Source organism: Camelina sativa, chromosome 5 (assembly GCF_030686135.1).
Source record: "Camelina sativa cultivar CO46 ecotype springtype chromosome 5, ASM3068613v1".
Lineage (NCBI taxonomy): Eukaryota > Viridiplantae > Streptophyta > Magnoliopsida > Brassicales > Brassicaceae > Camelina > Camelina sativa.
Window position 1 is genome coordinate 12,638,787 of NC_141884.1, and position 13,739 is coordinate 12,652,525.

The window sequence follows — 13,739 nt, forward strand, 5'->3', positions numbered from 1 at the left end:
GCATTTTCTATTTGCTAACATCTATGTTACCGCGTTAAAATTGTATCATACCAACTATAAAATGCTAACATTGTTATCCTAGATGATTTCAGTACAAGGTTAAGTTACTATTAATTTATTGGTGTCGTAGATCTTTCTACAAAATCTATTGTGGTATGTTTTATTGTGTGCCACACAAATAAATTTTAGGCTTATAGGGACTATTCTGTTTTTTTCCCCTATGCCAACCCAATAGAGAGAACTAATTATGACATTATGAAGGTTACAGATTTTATTAATCTATTATTGATGGTACAAATTAATATCACCCTTCTAAGTAAATCATCAAAAACTCCACAACGTCAATATATTTGGGTGTTACATTTGCGACAACTTATCGTGTAACTAACGAACACTGATATTAAGACAGAAAAGAAAAATGCATAAACTGAATGATCAATTTAAATTAAACTTGAATGAAAACAATGCATGTTGACGTTTAAGCAAGATGGCAAACCATATATGTCTCCTCACAGTTCAGTTTCTACCAAAGAGTCTAAGAAATAAACTTACAAATAAGAGTTCTACAAACAATCTTAAATTTGAATCTTTAACAAACTCATACAAATACTAATAGCCCCTAATCGTTAACAGCAGAATTCAAACGATCTTGGTAATATCTTTAACGAAAGCGTCGATGTCAGCATCAGAAGAACCACTTTCTGCAACAGCACCTCGACATATCTCACTGAGATCACATACCCTTTTTCTCATCTCTTTCCCATCTTCACTCTTTCCATCCATAAACCTTATTACCAATTCCTTGATCTCATCACTCACTATCAACACCTCTGTCTTCTTCTTCCTCTCGATCCTCATTCCGACCATCCACTCGTCAACAATCATCTTCGCGTTCAGAAACTGATCCCAAAAAACAGGAAACGCAAGCATTGGTACACCCGAATATATCCCTTCCAATGTCGAGTTAAACCCGCAATGCGTCCAAAACCCGCCTACCGCCACATGACACAGCACACGCAGCTGATCGCACCAGCTCACCACAACACCCGAGCTACCTTTAAGAGACTCTTTAAGCTTCAACTCGCCCCCACGAGCTACCCAAAGAAACCGGACTCCACTCTCTCTCACACCTACCACTATCTCCTCCATCTGAGCTTCAGAGACCGAAAGAAAACTCCCTTGAGATATATAAAGCACAGAGCTTTCTGGTTGCTCGTCAAGCCATTCAATGTAATCAAGTTCCTTGTCCTCATTTCCAACGGATAGTTCTTCAAAGGGTATTAACGGACCAGTGGCGTAAACAGGGAAGTCAAACTTGGAAGTGAAAAAGTCGATGGCTTTTGGTTCGAGCTCATATGCAGAAGGGAAGAGAAGGTACTTAGCTTTGGATAGCTCACCGAAAGACTTTTTGAATGCATTGAAGACCTCATGACAATAGCCGTGAGAGATCTGCAAATCACGGATTCGCGTCGGAGACAAACCCGGGATGTAATCAACGATCTCGTCAAGTTTTGATTCTGAAAACAAACCCATATTAAGAATCAGTAGTTATGTTTTAAAAGGATTGAACTTTACGATTTTTATCTAACAAAAATATGAACTTTTCTATTGAAACAGAGTATATCAGAAACAGAGTATACCTGAAACAAAAATCTTAACTTTGCTATCTGAAACAGAGTATATATACCTGATGGTTCTACCGGGAAGTGGCCGTGGCTTGCGAGAAGATCGGAGTGAATGAAGAGAGAGAGAATTGTGGCGGACGTGGTCCAGAAAGAAGCCACCGGAATATTCCTTTTTGCGCCGACACGAACTGCCCAAATGATGTAAGTGTCGGCGATGATTGCGTTAGGAGGTGGAGAGCTGAGACGGTCAAGAAGCCGCTCGAAGGGCTCCTCTAATCTGGTGAGGACGGCGTTGACGAAGCCGATGAAGTCGTTGGCCCGGACGAGCTCGGAAGGGATGAGATTTGGGAGAGTGGCGAAGTGGACCCGGTTAGGTTTCGGGTCGGATCCAATGAACCCGAGCCATTCTTCTGTGACGACGACTGTGACGATGAGGTTCGGGTCTCGCCGGACGAGGCGTTTGCAGAGGTTTAACATTGGGTTGATGTGGCCTCTTCCTGGCCAAGGCATTGCCACCACGTGGCGGAGTCCGAGTGGCTGAGGTTTGATTGGATTCATTGGATGTGAAATGAGTGAATCTGGTTACTGTGAGTGACTGATTGAGAAGATGCAGAGACTTTTATAACAAACGTGATCAAATGATTGATTACATAAGTAGTTGTGTAGCTCTGACTATCTCACATATGCTGTTTTAACCGTTTTCAGAAACTTGTAGTGACTGGTGTACTTCTCATGATTTGTTGCGGCTATATGTATTATATTAGGTTTATGCAAACCAAAGTCCAATTAGGTTTAACTGTTTAAGAAACCGTTGACCCTTTAAATGAAATTACGTTGGCTTTTTTTAGTAAACCCAACTTCAAATTGGATTATTATTCTAATCCCACCTCAACAACATACATATGTATCTCTAAATATCACATATGTCTTATATATATATATATATTTTTTTTTTTTAACGGCAAATGTCTTATATATATATTTTTTTTTTATATATTATATTAACAAAATAATATATTTTAACCCAACAATGGTTTTAAATCTCGACATTATAAATTTAATTAGATTAAAGTACAACTGATTCCAGGATATTCCCAACAAAATATGAAGGACGAAGATATATTTATTATCATTCGTCGTCCATTCACCACCAATCAAGGAGTAACATAACACGTGAAAAACGGACAAAAACAAAAAAAAAAATGTGTCAGCTCTGTGAAGGTGTATTATAGAGATTAATTGAAAAAAAATTCTTCTTACCCTTTTCAACCTCTTTATTTACCATTTTATTTTTTTAAATGGTTGATTAACAATTAAACATATTAACATAATAACAATATAATCTAGTTGGAAAAAGTTGACAAAAATAATTTAGTTGAAAAAAGATGTTTGTATATTTCGCGAATAGTAAGAAATATGTCTTTATTGGTACAATAAAATCTCTATAAATTAATACTCTATAAATTAATAAGCACTATAAATTAATAAATTATGCTGGTCCCAAGTCGGGCTAGTGTAAAAATAAACAAAATTCGATAAGATAATAAGATAATATTTTTTTTGAAATCCCCATGCAAAATATGGTCCTAATAATATCATAAATTAATAATCATGTAAATTTACATACATATACTGATATAATAATATATATTTCTCGTAAAGCTCGTTTCCATAGAACAATTGTAATGTTGTATTTTCAAACTATAATGATATCTTTTTTTATCAAACAAACTATATATAATGATATCTCTAAAATATTTTATAACATATCATAAAAATAGTTAAATTTTAAAGTTTTTATATTTTAGATATGCATCATTTATAATTTGATAATTTGACAGATTATTAAAATAGGAGAATTGATATTATTATTCATAAATTTGAATTTATGTATGTCATGTGTATAAGTCATTTTGTCTACAGTATTTGTAATTTATTGTCAATAATTTTTTTATAAATATTACAACTTCAATTCCTAAACCATAAAATTTACAACATCCGAAAGTTTAATTTTATTTTGTTAAAATTGTCTTAATTTATAATTTTTAAAAATTTAAACAATTAAAAATATATCTATAAATAAATAATTATTCATTTACAATGTAAAATAATAATTATTAATTTATAGATAAATTAATATCACTATAAATTTAAAATGTCTTGGTCTCAACATTATTAATTTATAGAGGTTTGACGTACTGTACATGACTACATGGACTGGTATAAGTTTCAATTCTATTTTAATTAAAGAACAATATTTGCTTCAAAAAAAATAACTAAAGAAATTTCATATATACAACAAATAGTTAATGGTTTCATCCATAACCTAGCCCAAATATTTTTAATCCATTAGATAGTAAAATCAATGTATTAGAAATTTTAACACTAATTCGAACAAATAACATACAAGAAGTGCATTTAGAAAGAACGAATTTTTATTAATAAAATAGAAAAGTTTAACAAGAGATAGTTGGACATAGGAACAAAATAAGAAGACTCAAAGAAAACAAAAAATCATGTTAAAAGAATGACTTCAATCATGTTTCTTGTTAATGAAACAATTCAAAATCAATAGTAGGGTGTCTTGTAGGCAGATGGGGGTGGAGGAGATTTATATGTCACTTTTGGAGAGGGAGAGTAGTATGGTGGAGGTGGTGAGCTATAGACGTATGGCGGTGGTGGAGATTTATAGTCAACCTTTGGAGAAGGAAAGTAATATGGTGGAGGTGGTGAGCTATAGACATATGGCGGTGGTGGGGATTTGTAGTCTACCTTTGGGGAAGGAAAGTAGTATGGAGGAGGTGGTGAGCTATATACGTATGGCGGTGGTGGGGATTTGTAGTCCACTTTTGGAGAAGGAGAGTAGTATGGCGGAGGCGGTGAGCTATAGACGTATGGCGGTGGTGGGGATTTGTAGTCAACCTTTGGAGAAGGAGAGTAGTATGGCGGAGGTGGTGAGCTATAGACGTATGGTGGTGGTGGGGATTTGTAGTCTACCTTTGGGGAAGGAGTGTAGTATGGCGGAGGTGGTGAGCTGTAGATGTATGGCGGGGGTGGTGATTTGTACTCAACCTTTGGAGAAGGAGAGTAGTATGGCGGAGGTGGTGAACTATAGACGTATGGTGGTGGTGGAGATTTGTAGTCTACCTTTGGGGAAGGAGTGTAGTATGTTGGAGGTGGTGAGCTGTAAACGTATGGTGGGGGTGGAGATTTGTACTCAACCTTTGGGGAAGGAGAGTAGTATGGCGGAGGTGGTGATCTGTAGACGTATGGCGGGGGTGGAGATTTGTAGTCAACTTTTGGGGAAGGAGAGTAGTATGGCGGAGGTGGTGAGCTGTAGACGTATGGCGGGGGTGGGGATTTGTAGTTCACCTTTGGCGAAGGAGAGTAGTATAGTGGAGGTGGTGAGTTGTAGACGTATGGCGGTGGTGGGGATTTGTAGTCTACCTTTGGGGAAGGAGAGTAGTATGGAGGAGGTGGTGAGCTATAGACGTATGGTGGTGGTGGGGATTTGTAGTCAACCTTTGGAGAAGGAGAGTAGTATGGCGGAGGTGGTGAGCTATAAACGTATGGTGGTGGTGGGGATTTGTAGTCTACCTTTGGGGAAGGAGAGTAGTATGGCGGAGGTGGTGAGCTGTAGACGTATGGCGGGGGTGGGGATTTGTACTGAACCTTTGGGGAAGGAGAGTAGTATGGCGGAGGTGGTGAGCTGTAGACGTATGGCAGGGGTGGAGTTTTGTAGTCTACCTTAGGAGAAGGAGAGTATCATGGTGGAGGGGGTGAGCTGTAGACGTATGGCAGCGGTGGAGATTTATAGTCCACCTTTGGCGAAGGAGAGTAGTATGGTGGAGGTGGTGAGCTGTAGACGTATGGCGGTGGTGGGGATTTGTAGTCTACCTTTGGGGAAGGAGTGTAGTATGGCGGAGGTGGTGAGTTGTAGACGTATGGTGGGGGTGGGGATTTGTAGTCAACCTTTGGGGAAGGAGAGTAATAAGGTGGAGGGGGTGGAGAGCTATAAACGTATGATGAAGGTGGTGATTTGTAAGTGATCTTAGGAGAAGGAGAATAGTAAGATGGTGGTGGGGAGCTGGAAACATAAGGTTTTGGATGTGGCGTGTACTTAGGACCTTGTCTTCTATATTGTGGTGACGGTGGCGGTGATGCTGAGTAGTGTGGGGAATACTTTTTAGGTGGATAAGGTGATTTGTGTTCATGGGTTGGAGAATTGTATTGTGGTGTTTGGGGGGATGAGTAAGGGTATGATGTCACTGTAGCCGCAATGGCACTGAGGACCACAACATAGACCATGCAATGCCCTAAGCCCATTGTTCTTGAGGATCTCTTCACACCCATTACTGCTCTTTTATGTCTTTCTTTTGGTTATGATGTATACTTGAAAATGAACACCTTTATATAGTTTTTTCGTCTCTAATTAAATGTTATATTATCTTCTCAACTTGGGTTCGTGTGTGGCACTTTCAAATACATTAGAGGACGTGCTAAGTTGTTTGTTTGGAAAGTAGTCAGATTCTCTTATTGCAACCTTCATTCTTTTTTAATATGTTCTCATATTCTTTGCTTGAATTGTATCGACACAATTAATTAGCAGAACAAAACATACCCGTCGATTGATGATTCTTTTAGCTATGATAAATCTTTGGTTCAAAGTATTAATGTGACAAACGAAAATTTTATTTATGTTTCTTAAATATATCTTATATAATATGAGAATGTTTTTTCTAACTTTGCACGCCAATGCAACATTTGGTGCTCTATATTTGTGAAATATGTCTTTCTCACTAATCTTAAATTCAACATTTTTTATATGCTTCATTTTATTTATAGTTTTTACGGTGTATAGATTGCTTTTAAAAAAATAATTCACATTGTTACAAAAATATATTTCTTCCAACTTTTAGTTTTAACATATAATATATTTCCTAATGAAAGCATATACCATATAACCTAAAAATAAAACCACTGATCAAACCAATTAAAACAAAAAAAAAATTCATACTTTTGTAGTAAAAATTGAAACCAAATTAATTTATAAAAGACTAATTTAAAAAGATAGAATATGTAGTAATATATTTAAAATTTCACATTGTATTTAATAATCATATATACTGTATTAAAGCGCATCGCGCGAGCCTATTTGTAGTATATATATATATATATATATATATATATATATATATATATATATATATATATATATATTTTTCATATGTGTTTAATTTTGTTTAACACAACGGATCAATTAGTTTATAAGATTCTCCTGATTTTAGAAAATATAAAGTTAAGTGGTTATGGGAACATCGCCGTAGGAAAAAGATGTTGATTTTTATTTGACAATATTTGACTAGTTCGTTACAGGCTTATTGTGTTCAGTGTATAGTTTGGTTGCGCTTAGTAAAACTTAATTAGCACCAAATATCTAACATTATTCCTTATACAACCAATATGGCCTTTTATATGATTCTTCATTGTGTGTTTAGTCTACGCTATCTTTTAAATAATCAAAGGTTAAGATTCTAAGTTCGTTAAAGTGAGAGAGAGAAAGTGCGATAAAGTGAGATAAAGTGCGATTTCAATTGTTCTAACCGTCCGGTGGCCTCACGCCTCCGGCGAGAATTTCTTCTTCCTCCCTCCTCTTCCTTTCTTCCATATACCAGTGTACCGATGGTGAACCCAGATCCCCCCGACCCAGATCTAGGGTCTGACGTTGTCAACCTTCCAATTTCAGATTCAGGACTTGAAGATTCTACAATTCCTACTCCAGATCTAGCCCAACGAATCGAGAGTTCCTCTTCCACCCTTGTTAAAAGGGCCGAATCTGTTGTTGCTCCACCTCAAGAGAGTCGATCTGATTCTGCTTTACCTCAGGCAGGGGATGAAGCAGCCGTTCAGATAAAATCCACTCCAGCAATTGTTTCACAAGTAGAGGAGATTTCGCCTCCGATAATTGATGATACTCAGCTACAATGGGCCCAGCGTTTTGATCCCTCGCTCAGGAACCTAAACAAAGCCACTCAACCTACCTTTACCGAAGATGGTACTCCGCGTGTACGTGCTCCAGCTTCTGTCATACTCAAAGCGGCCGATACATGGAAGGAGCATATTGTAGCTCATTTTCATGGAAATCCTCCACCGGCTGGAAAGATATTTGTTGACCTGAACCCTATATGGGGGAAGGATGGTCGCATTAGTATCCGTTGCCTACCAAACGGTACGGTTCTTATCTACATACCATCTGAAGCTACTCGTAAATGGGTTCTTGAGGTTGGGTGTTGGCAAGCGGGTAACTGTCTCTTCACAGCCACAGCTTGGTCTCCAACAGCAACTCTTAGCCCGGTGAAGCTCGTGTCATTACCGATTTGGGTTATACTCAAGGATGTCCCTCCACAGCTGTATTCCTTACCGGGTTTAAGTACGATTGCATCTGGCATAGGGGAACCACTTCATACAGAGAAACACCAGCTTCCCCCTCTAGCTTCCGATACCAGGATTAAGGTAGAAATCCTACTCAAGAAGGTGCTACCCCAATCTGTGTTGGTTGAGGACGATGCGGGGAATGAGGTCCGAATTTGGGTTGAATACCCTCGGCTCCCACCAAAATGCGACTTCTGTGGTGAGTTTGGTCACCTTTATCACCGTTGTCCTGTAGCTCCGCCCATCTCCTCCAACAAATCATCAACCACTTCAGCTGAACTTTCAATCAAACCAGCTCAACTCTTGAAAGAAACAGCACCGAAGGGAGGAGTATCATCCACTTCTTCAGCTCCAAATGCACCGCCTTCTCAACCGGCTCCCAAGGCCACTCATCGCTACCTGGACTCTCCAGCCACTGATCCTAGGAGTGAATGGACAGTGGTTACTCGACGTTCTCGTTCCCCAAATAAGATGGGAGATGTTAATTCTGGAGAGAAGGTTAGCTCTCCCTTAACGGAAACTCGTCTAAAAGATGCTGGCCCAGATAAGAAGAGTAGAGAGGTGGTCCACCTGGATGCGAAGAGGACAGAAGTGATGATTTTGGTTACTGGAACAAAGGCAAATTCTGGGGAGGATGGGGGAGGTAATCCTTCGTCCTCACGAACTCAACCTATGTTGGCTGGGAATGCTCATCCAGTGGATCCAAAATCTCGGAAAGGTTCCTCTAAGCAAGTTAAGTCGGGGAAGAATGTAGGTAGCTCTATAAGTGGACGGCACTCTGCCAAGGGTCGTCCCCATCATAATGCTTGAAAGCTCTGCTTTCACAGCCTTTTGTCCACCTTCTATGATGATGAAGATTTTTTGCTATAATACAAGGGGTTTCAACTCATCCTCAAGGCAGCATCAACTTAAGAGTTGGGTTTTGTCGCATAGGCCTCTTATAGGAGGTATTTTGGAAACTAGGGTCCAGGAACAGAATGCGGACCATATTTTGGCACACACTTTTCCAGGTTGGAGGTCAGTCAGCAACTACTCTTCTACTGCTCCTAATGGTAGGATTTGGCTCATTTGGCAACCCTCTTTGAATGTTATCATCTTCAAAAAGACGGATCAGGTCATTACTTGTGGGGTTTTTGATCCATCTACGAATCTTTCCTGTACTGTTTCTTTCGTTTATGCGAGAAACTGTATGGTGGCTAGGCGCGAGCTTTGGTCTGACTTGGAGGAGATTTATCAGTATGGTGCTCAGCGGAACCACCCTTGGTTGATTCTCGGCGACTTTAATCAGATTCTTAGAGCGCAGGATCATTATTCTCTACATCCTTATCCACTACCTTTGGCTGGAATGGCAGAATTCCAAGATTGCATAGACAGCTGCGATCTTCTGGAGTTGGCTGGTTCAGGTGCAAATCATACTTGGTACAACAATCAAGAGGAGAATCCCATAACTAGGAAGCTGGATCGGTGTCTTATAAATGAATCTTGGATAAATTCGTATCCCCACTCCAATGTGTTTTATGATGCCCCCTGTGGTTCTGATCATTCTCCTATGTTGGTTTCTCACTCGAATGATAGGCAGAGAAGGAAAGTACCTTTTAAGTTCTACAACTATTTCACAAGTCACCCTGATTATCCTTCTCTTATACAGAATGCGTGGAATGGGCAAGATCATATTGGCTCCGCAATGTCTAGGCTATGTCAGAAGCTTAAGGAGGTTAAGTTGAGTTGCAAGGCCCTCAACAGAACAGCTTTCAGTAACATCCAAGCCCGTACAGCAGAAGCTCAAGAAGCACTAATGAGAATCCAGTCTCAAATTCTTACCAACCCGACTCAGTCTCTATTTCAAGAGGAAAAGCTTATGAAGAAGAAGTGGTTATTCTTATCCTCAGCTGAGGAATCGTTTCTTAAGCAGAAGTCAAGGATAAGATGGTATACTGAAGGCGACTCTAATACCAAATTCTTCCACAACTCTGTCAAAGCTCATCAGATCAGGAACAAGATTACTGGTCTGCTCAATGACCAGGGGGATAGAATCACTCAGATAGATCACCTTAAGGATCTGATAACTGGATTTTACCAAAAGCTTCTTGGAACCAGGAACACCACAGTGCAACCATTGACAATTGCTGACATACAGAGTTTAACCCAGTTCAGGTGTAGTGCGGAGCTGGCAGCTTCTCTTCAGCTGATTCCTTCACCAGAGGAGATAACTTCAAGTCTCTTCTCTCTCCCGAGAAACAAGGCTCCCGGGCCTGATGGCTTTACTGCAGACTTCTTCATAAATGATTGGGGAACGGTTGGACCGATTGTTTTGGAAGCAGTCAAGGAGTTTTTTATCACTGGGAAGCTCTTAAAGCAAGTAAATGCAACGATAATTGCTCTCATACCAAAAATTACAGTGGCTGAAAAGCTAGGGGATTTCAGACCTGTCTCCTGTTGCAACACCATCTACAAGATTATTTCAAGGATTCTGGCAAGGAGATTAAAATTGTTCACGGACCAGGCGGTGCAAAGGAATCAGGTTGCGTTCATAAGAGGAAGATTGCTTTGTGAAAACGTCCTATTGGCTTCAGAGTTAGTCAATGACTTTCACAAACCAGGGCCAATAACTCGAGGTTGTCTACAAATTGACATATCTAAGGCTTTCGATAATGTGGATTGGGTTTTTCTCACCAACATACTAAAAGCATTTGAACTGCCCTCTACCTTCATCAATTGGTTGGTAACCTGCTACACTACTCCCTCCTTCTCTGTTGCACTCAATGGTGAACTAATAGGCTACTTCCCGGGCAAAAAAGGCCTGAGACAGGGGGACTCCATATCTGCGCCTCTGTTTACCTTGGTCATGGATATCTTATCGAAACAATTGGACATGGCTGTAGCTCAGGGAAGGATTAATCCTCATCCCCAGTGCACAGATCCTCTGATCACTCATTTGAGCTTTGCTGATGATCTCTTAGTCTTCTTTGATGGGTCTGAATCATCATTGGTTGGAATCTTGGGAATTTTGGAGCAGTTCAAGCTAGCATCGGGACTGGGTATCAATCTGGCTAAATCTTGTCTTTTTCTTGATGGTGATAACAGGAATGTCATCCGGTCTCTAGCCTCAAGACTAAACCTAACGCATGGCTCTCTGCCTGTTCGATATCTTGGGGTTCCTCTCATTACAAAAAAGCTCTCTGACTCGGATTATCAGCCTTTAATTGAAAGAGTAAAATTGAGAATATCTGGCTGGACTCATCGACATCTATCCTTTGCTGGTCGGCTTCAACTTCTGCAATCGGTGATCAATAGCACTATTAATTTTTGGTCTTCAGTGTTCTTACTTCCATCAAAGTGCCTGGAGCAGTTGGAGAGACTTTGCTCTGCCTTCTTATGGAAGGGTGTAGCGGACAGTGCTAGAGGAGCTAAGGTTTCCTGGGAGGTTGTCTGTTCCCCTAAATCGACGGGGGGTCTTGGTCTGAAGAGATTGGCAGACTGGAATAAAGTCTTCGGGTTGAAGCTCATCTGGCTACTCTTTTCTCAAGCTGGTTCGCTGTGGGTTTCTTGGGTTAAGAAGCATCTTATAAGAGGTAGATGCTTCTGGACTGCTGACTTTAGAACAGTTGGAAGCTGGATATGGAGGAGATTGGTGAAGCTAAGGGCTCTTGCAAGACCCTTTATTCACTCGCACATTGAATCGGGTAACAATACTCTCTTCTGGCATGATAACTGGACAGGGTTAGGACCGTTGATCGAAATTATTGGAGAGAATGGTCCTCGCGTTTCTGGTATTGGAATTCTTTCAACAGTTGCTGGAGCTTCAAGGAATGGTGAATGGACCATTTCTCGTGGAAGGAATGCTCAACTACAATTGCTCAGATCCTGTTTACAGGACAAAACAACTCCTAACTCAACTCTTGGAGACGATGTTTTTGCTTGGAAACTAACATCGGATCAAACTCATGGTAATTTTTCATCAAGGAGAACATGGAATCATCTCCACCCTGTTGGTTCTCAAGTTCAGTGGCACACTCAGGTTTGGTTCAAGGAGCGCATACCAAAAATGGCTTTCATGGTCTGGTTAACAACTCTAAACAGACTTACAACAAGAGACAGAATGAGAAGCTGGAATCTGCAAGTTCCTGATTCTTGTCTCCTCTGTCTTGCTGGGACAGAGTCAAGGGATCACCTATACTTCCAATGCTCTTACTCCAAGGTCTTATGGTTTGATTTCTTTGCGCATCTTCTCCCTCAACTGCCAAGCTCTTACAATGGATTCCTCTCCTGGATAAAGAGACCTACAACAAATGGGAGACTCAATGTGATTTGCAAGCTTCTGTTCCATGCCCTAGTTTATTTCATCTGGTCAGAGAGGAACGCAAGAATTCATTCTACTGACTTTCGCTCCACGGATAGGATGAAAAAAGAAATCCAGCTACTTCTTAGGAGAAAATTGATTGCCCTCGACAAATCTGCAAGATCAAACACTCCCTCTGAAGAACACTTTCTCTACCTCTGGTTCGCAAATTTCCAGTCTTTTTAACCCTCCTTTGTTTCTGGTCAACTGTTTAGATCGTGCTTGAGCTGTCATTGAGCCTACTATTGTACTCTCTTACAATTTTCAATATACCGATATCCCCTTTAAAAAAAAAAAAAAAAAAAAAAAAAAAAAAAAAAAAATAAGTTCGGATCGATTATTACATTCATGGAATCTACGGTTTGATAAACAAAAACAAATCTGATAGATAAAATCATCAAAATTGACGGAGAATTGTGCTTTGTGATAATGTCGATCGTGTGAGCAACATTTGGTTTACGATCATGTTCTTTCTTCATGGGCGACTACGTTCACCAATATAATATAACTAAGTAATAACCCGTGCTGTTGCACGTAGTGAAATATTTGTTTGAGTTATTATATTTATGAATATATTTATTTAGTATAATATTTAAACTTATATTAATTTGAATTCATCAAATTTATGAAATTTTAAAATAATAATTATTTCGCCATAAATTTTGAATTGACATGATGACAGATCTGGATAGAATGTGAACCGAATTAGTGATCATTAGATTTTTATCATAAGCTCGAACTATCAAATCAGATAAAAATCGTAAAAAACTAAAATTACATGAACCAGATAATTTAAATAAATTTGTTAACCCGGTCAAATCCGTCCGCTAAGCCATCCCGCAACAGGTTTAATATTTTGAGCCGCAAAATGTCTTTGCATCCATCCCGCTTAAATTTGTGAGATCCGTGTGGGTTACAAATGCATTTCAATAAATCATTTTCTCTAGTATATAAAATATATTTAAAGCTTAAACTTAATTAACATTAATAAAGTTATGTGATAAAGTTTTCAAAAATAACATATTTATTTTTTTTTTTCAAAAACACAATGGCATATAGTTGTAAATAATAAATCTAAATAATGCTAAATAGCTAAATGTGTCTCGAGCTCTCTGGCGGCGACAAATCAACTTTTTCAAGAATGTGCTTCTCTATTAATATATAGAGGATTACTAAAACGAAAAAAACTGATAAGTAAAATTGTTTTTTTCTAGTCTCGTAACAATTTATTTGGTGCAGCGTGTAGACAAATCTTATATAATATGAGAAGGTTTTCTCCTAACTTTGCATAACACGACGACATTTGGCAGAGTATATACTCTAAACCTGTCTTCACTTCTCAA

The 13,739-nt window shown here is 39.0% G+C and overlaps 1 protein-coding gene and 1 pseudogene across 1 annotated transcript; both read right to left on the reverse strand.

Annotated features, from left to right (window-relative positions):
- Nucleotides 1-419: 419 nt before the first annotated feature.
- On the reverse strand, nucleotides 420-2,496 carry LOC104786654 (UDP-glycosyltransferase 87A1). The gene is made up of 2 exons (XM_010512099.3): nucleotides 1,688-2,496; nucleotides 420-1,517 (listed from the first exon to the last, which is right to left on the reverse strand). Exons 1-2 carry the CDS (start codon nucleotides 2,181-2,183, stop codon nucleotides 640-642), a joined length of 1,374 nt encoding a protein of 457 aa, XP_010510401.2. The 5' UTR covers nucleotides 2,184-2,496; the 3' UTR covers nucleotides 420-639.
- Nucleotides 2,497-4,042: 1,546 nt separating this feature from the next.
- On the reverse strand, nucleotides 4,043-6,019 carry LOC104786655 (uncharacterized; annotated as a pseudogene).
- Between the last annotated feature and the right edge of the window lie 7,720 nt (nucleotides 6,020-13,739).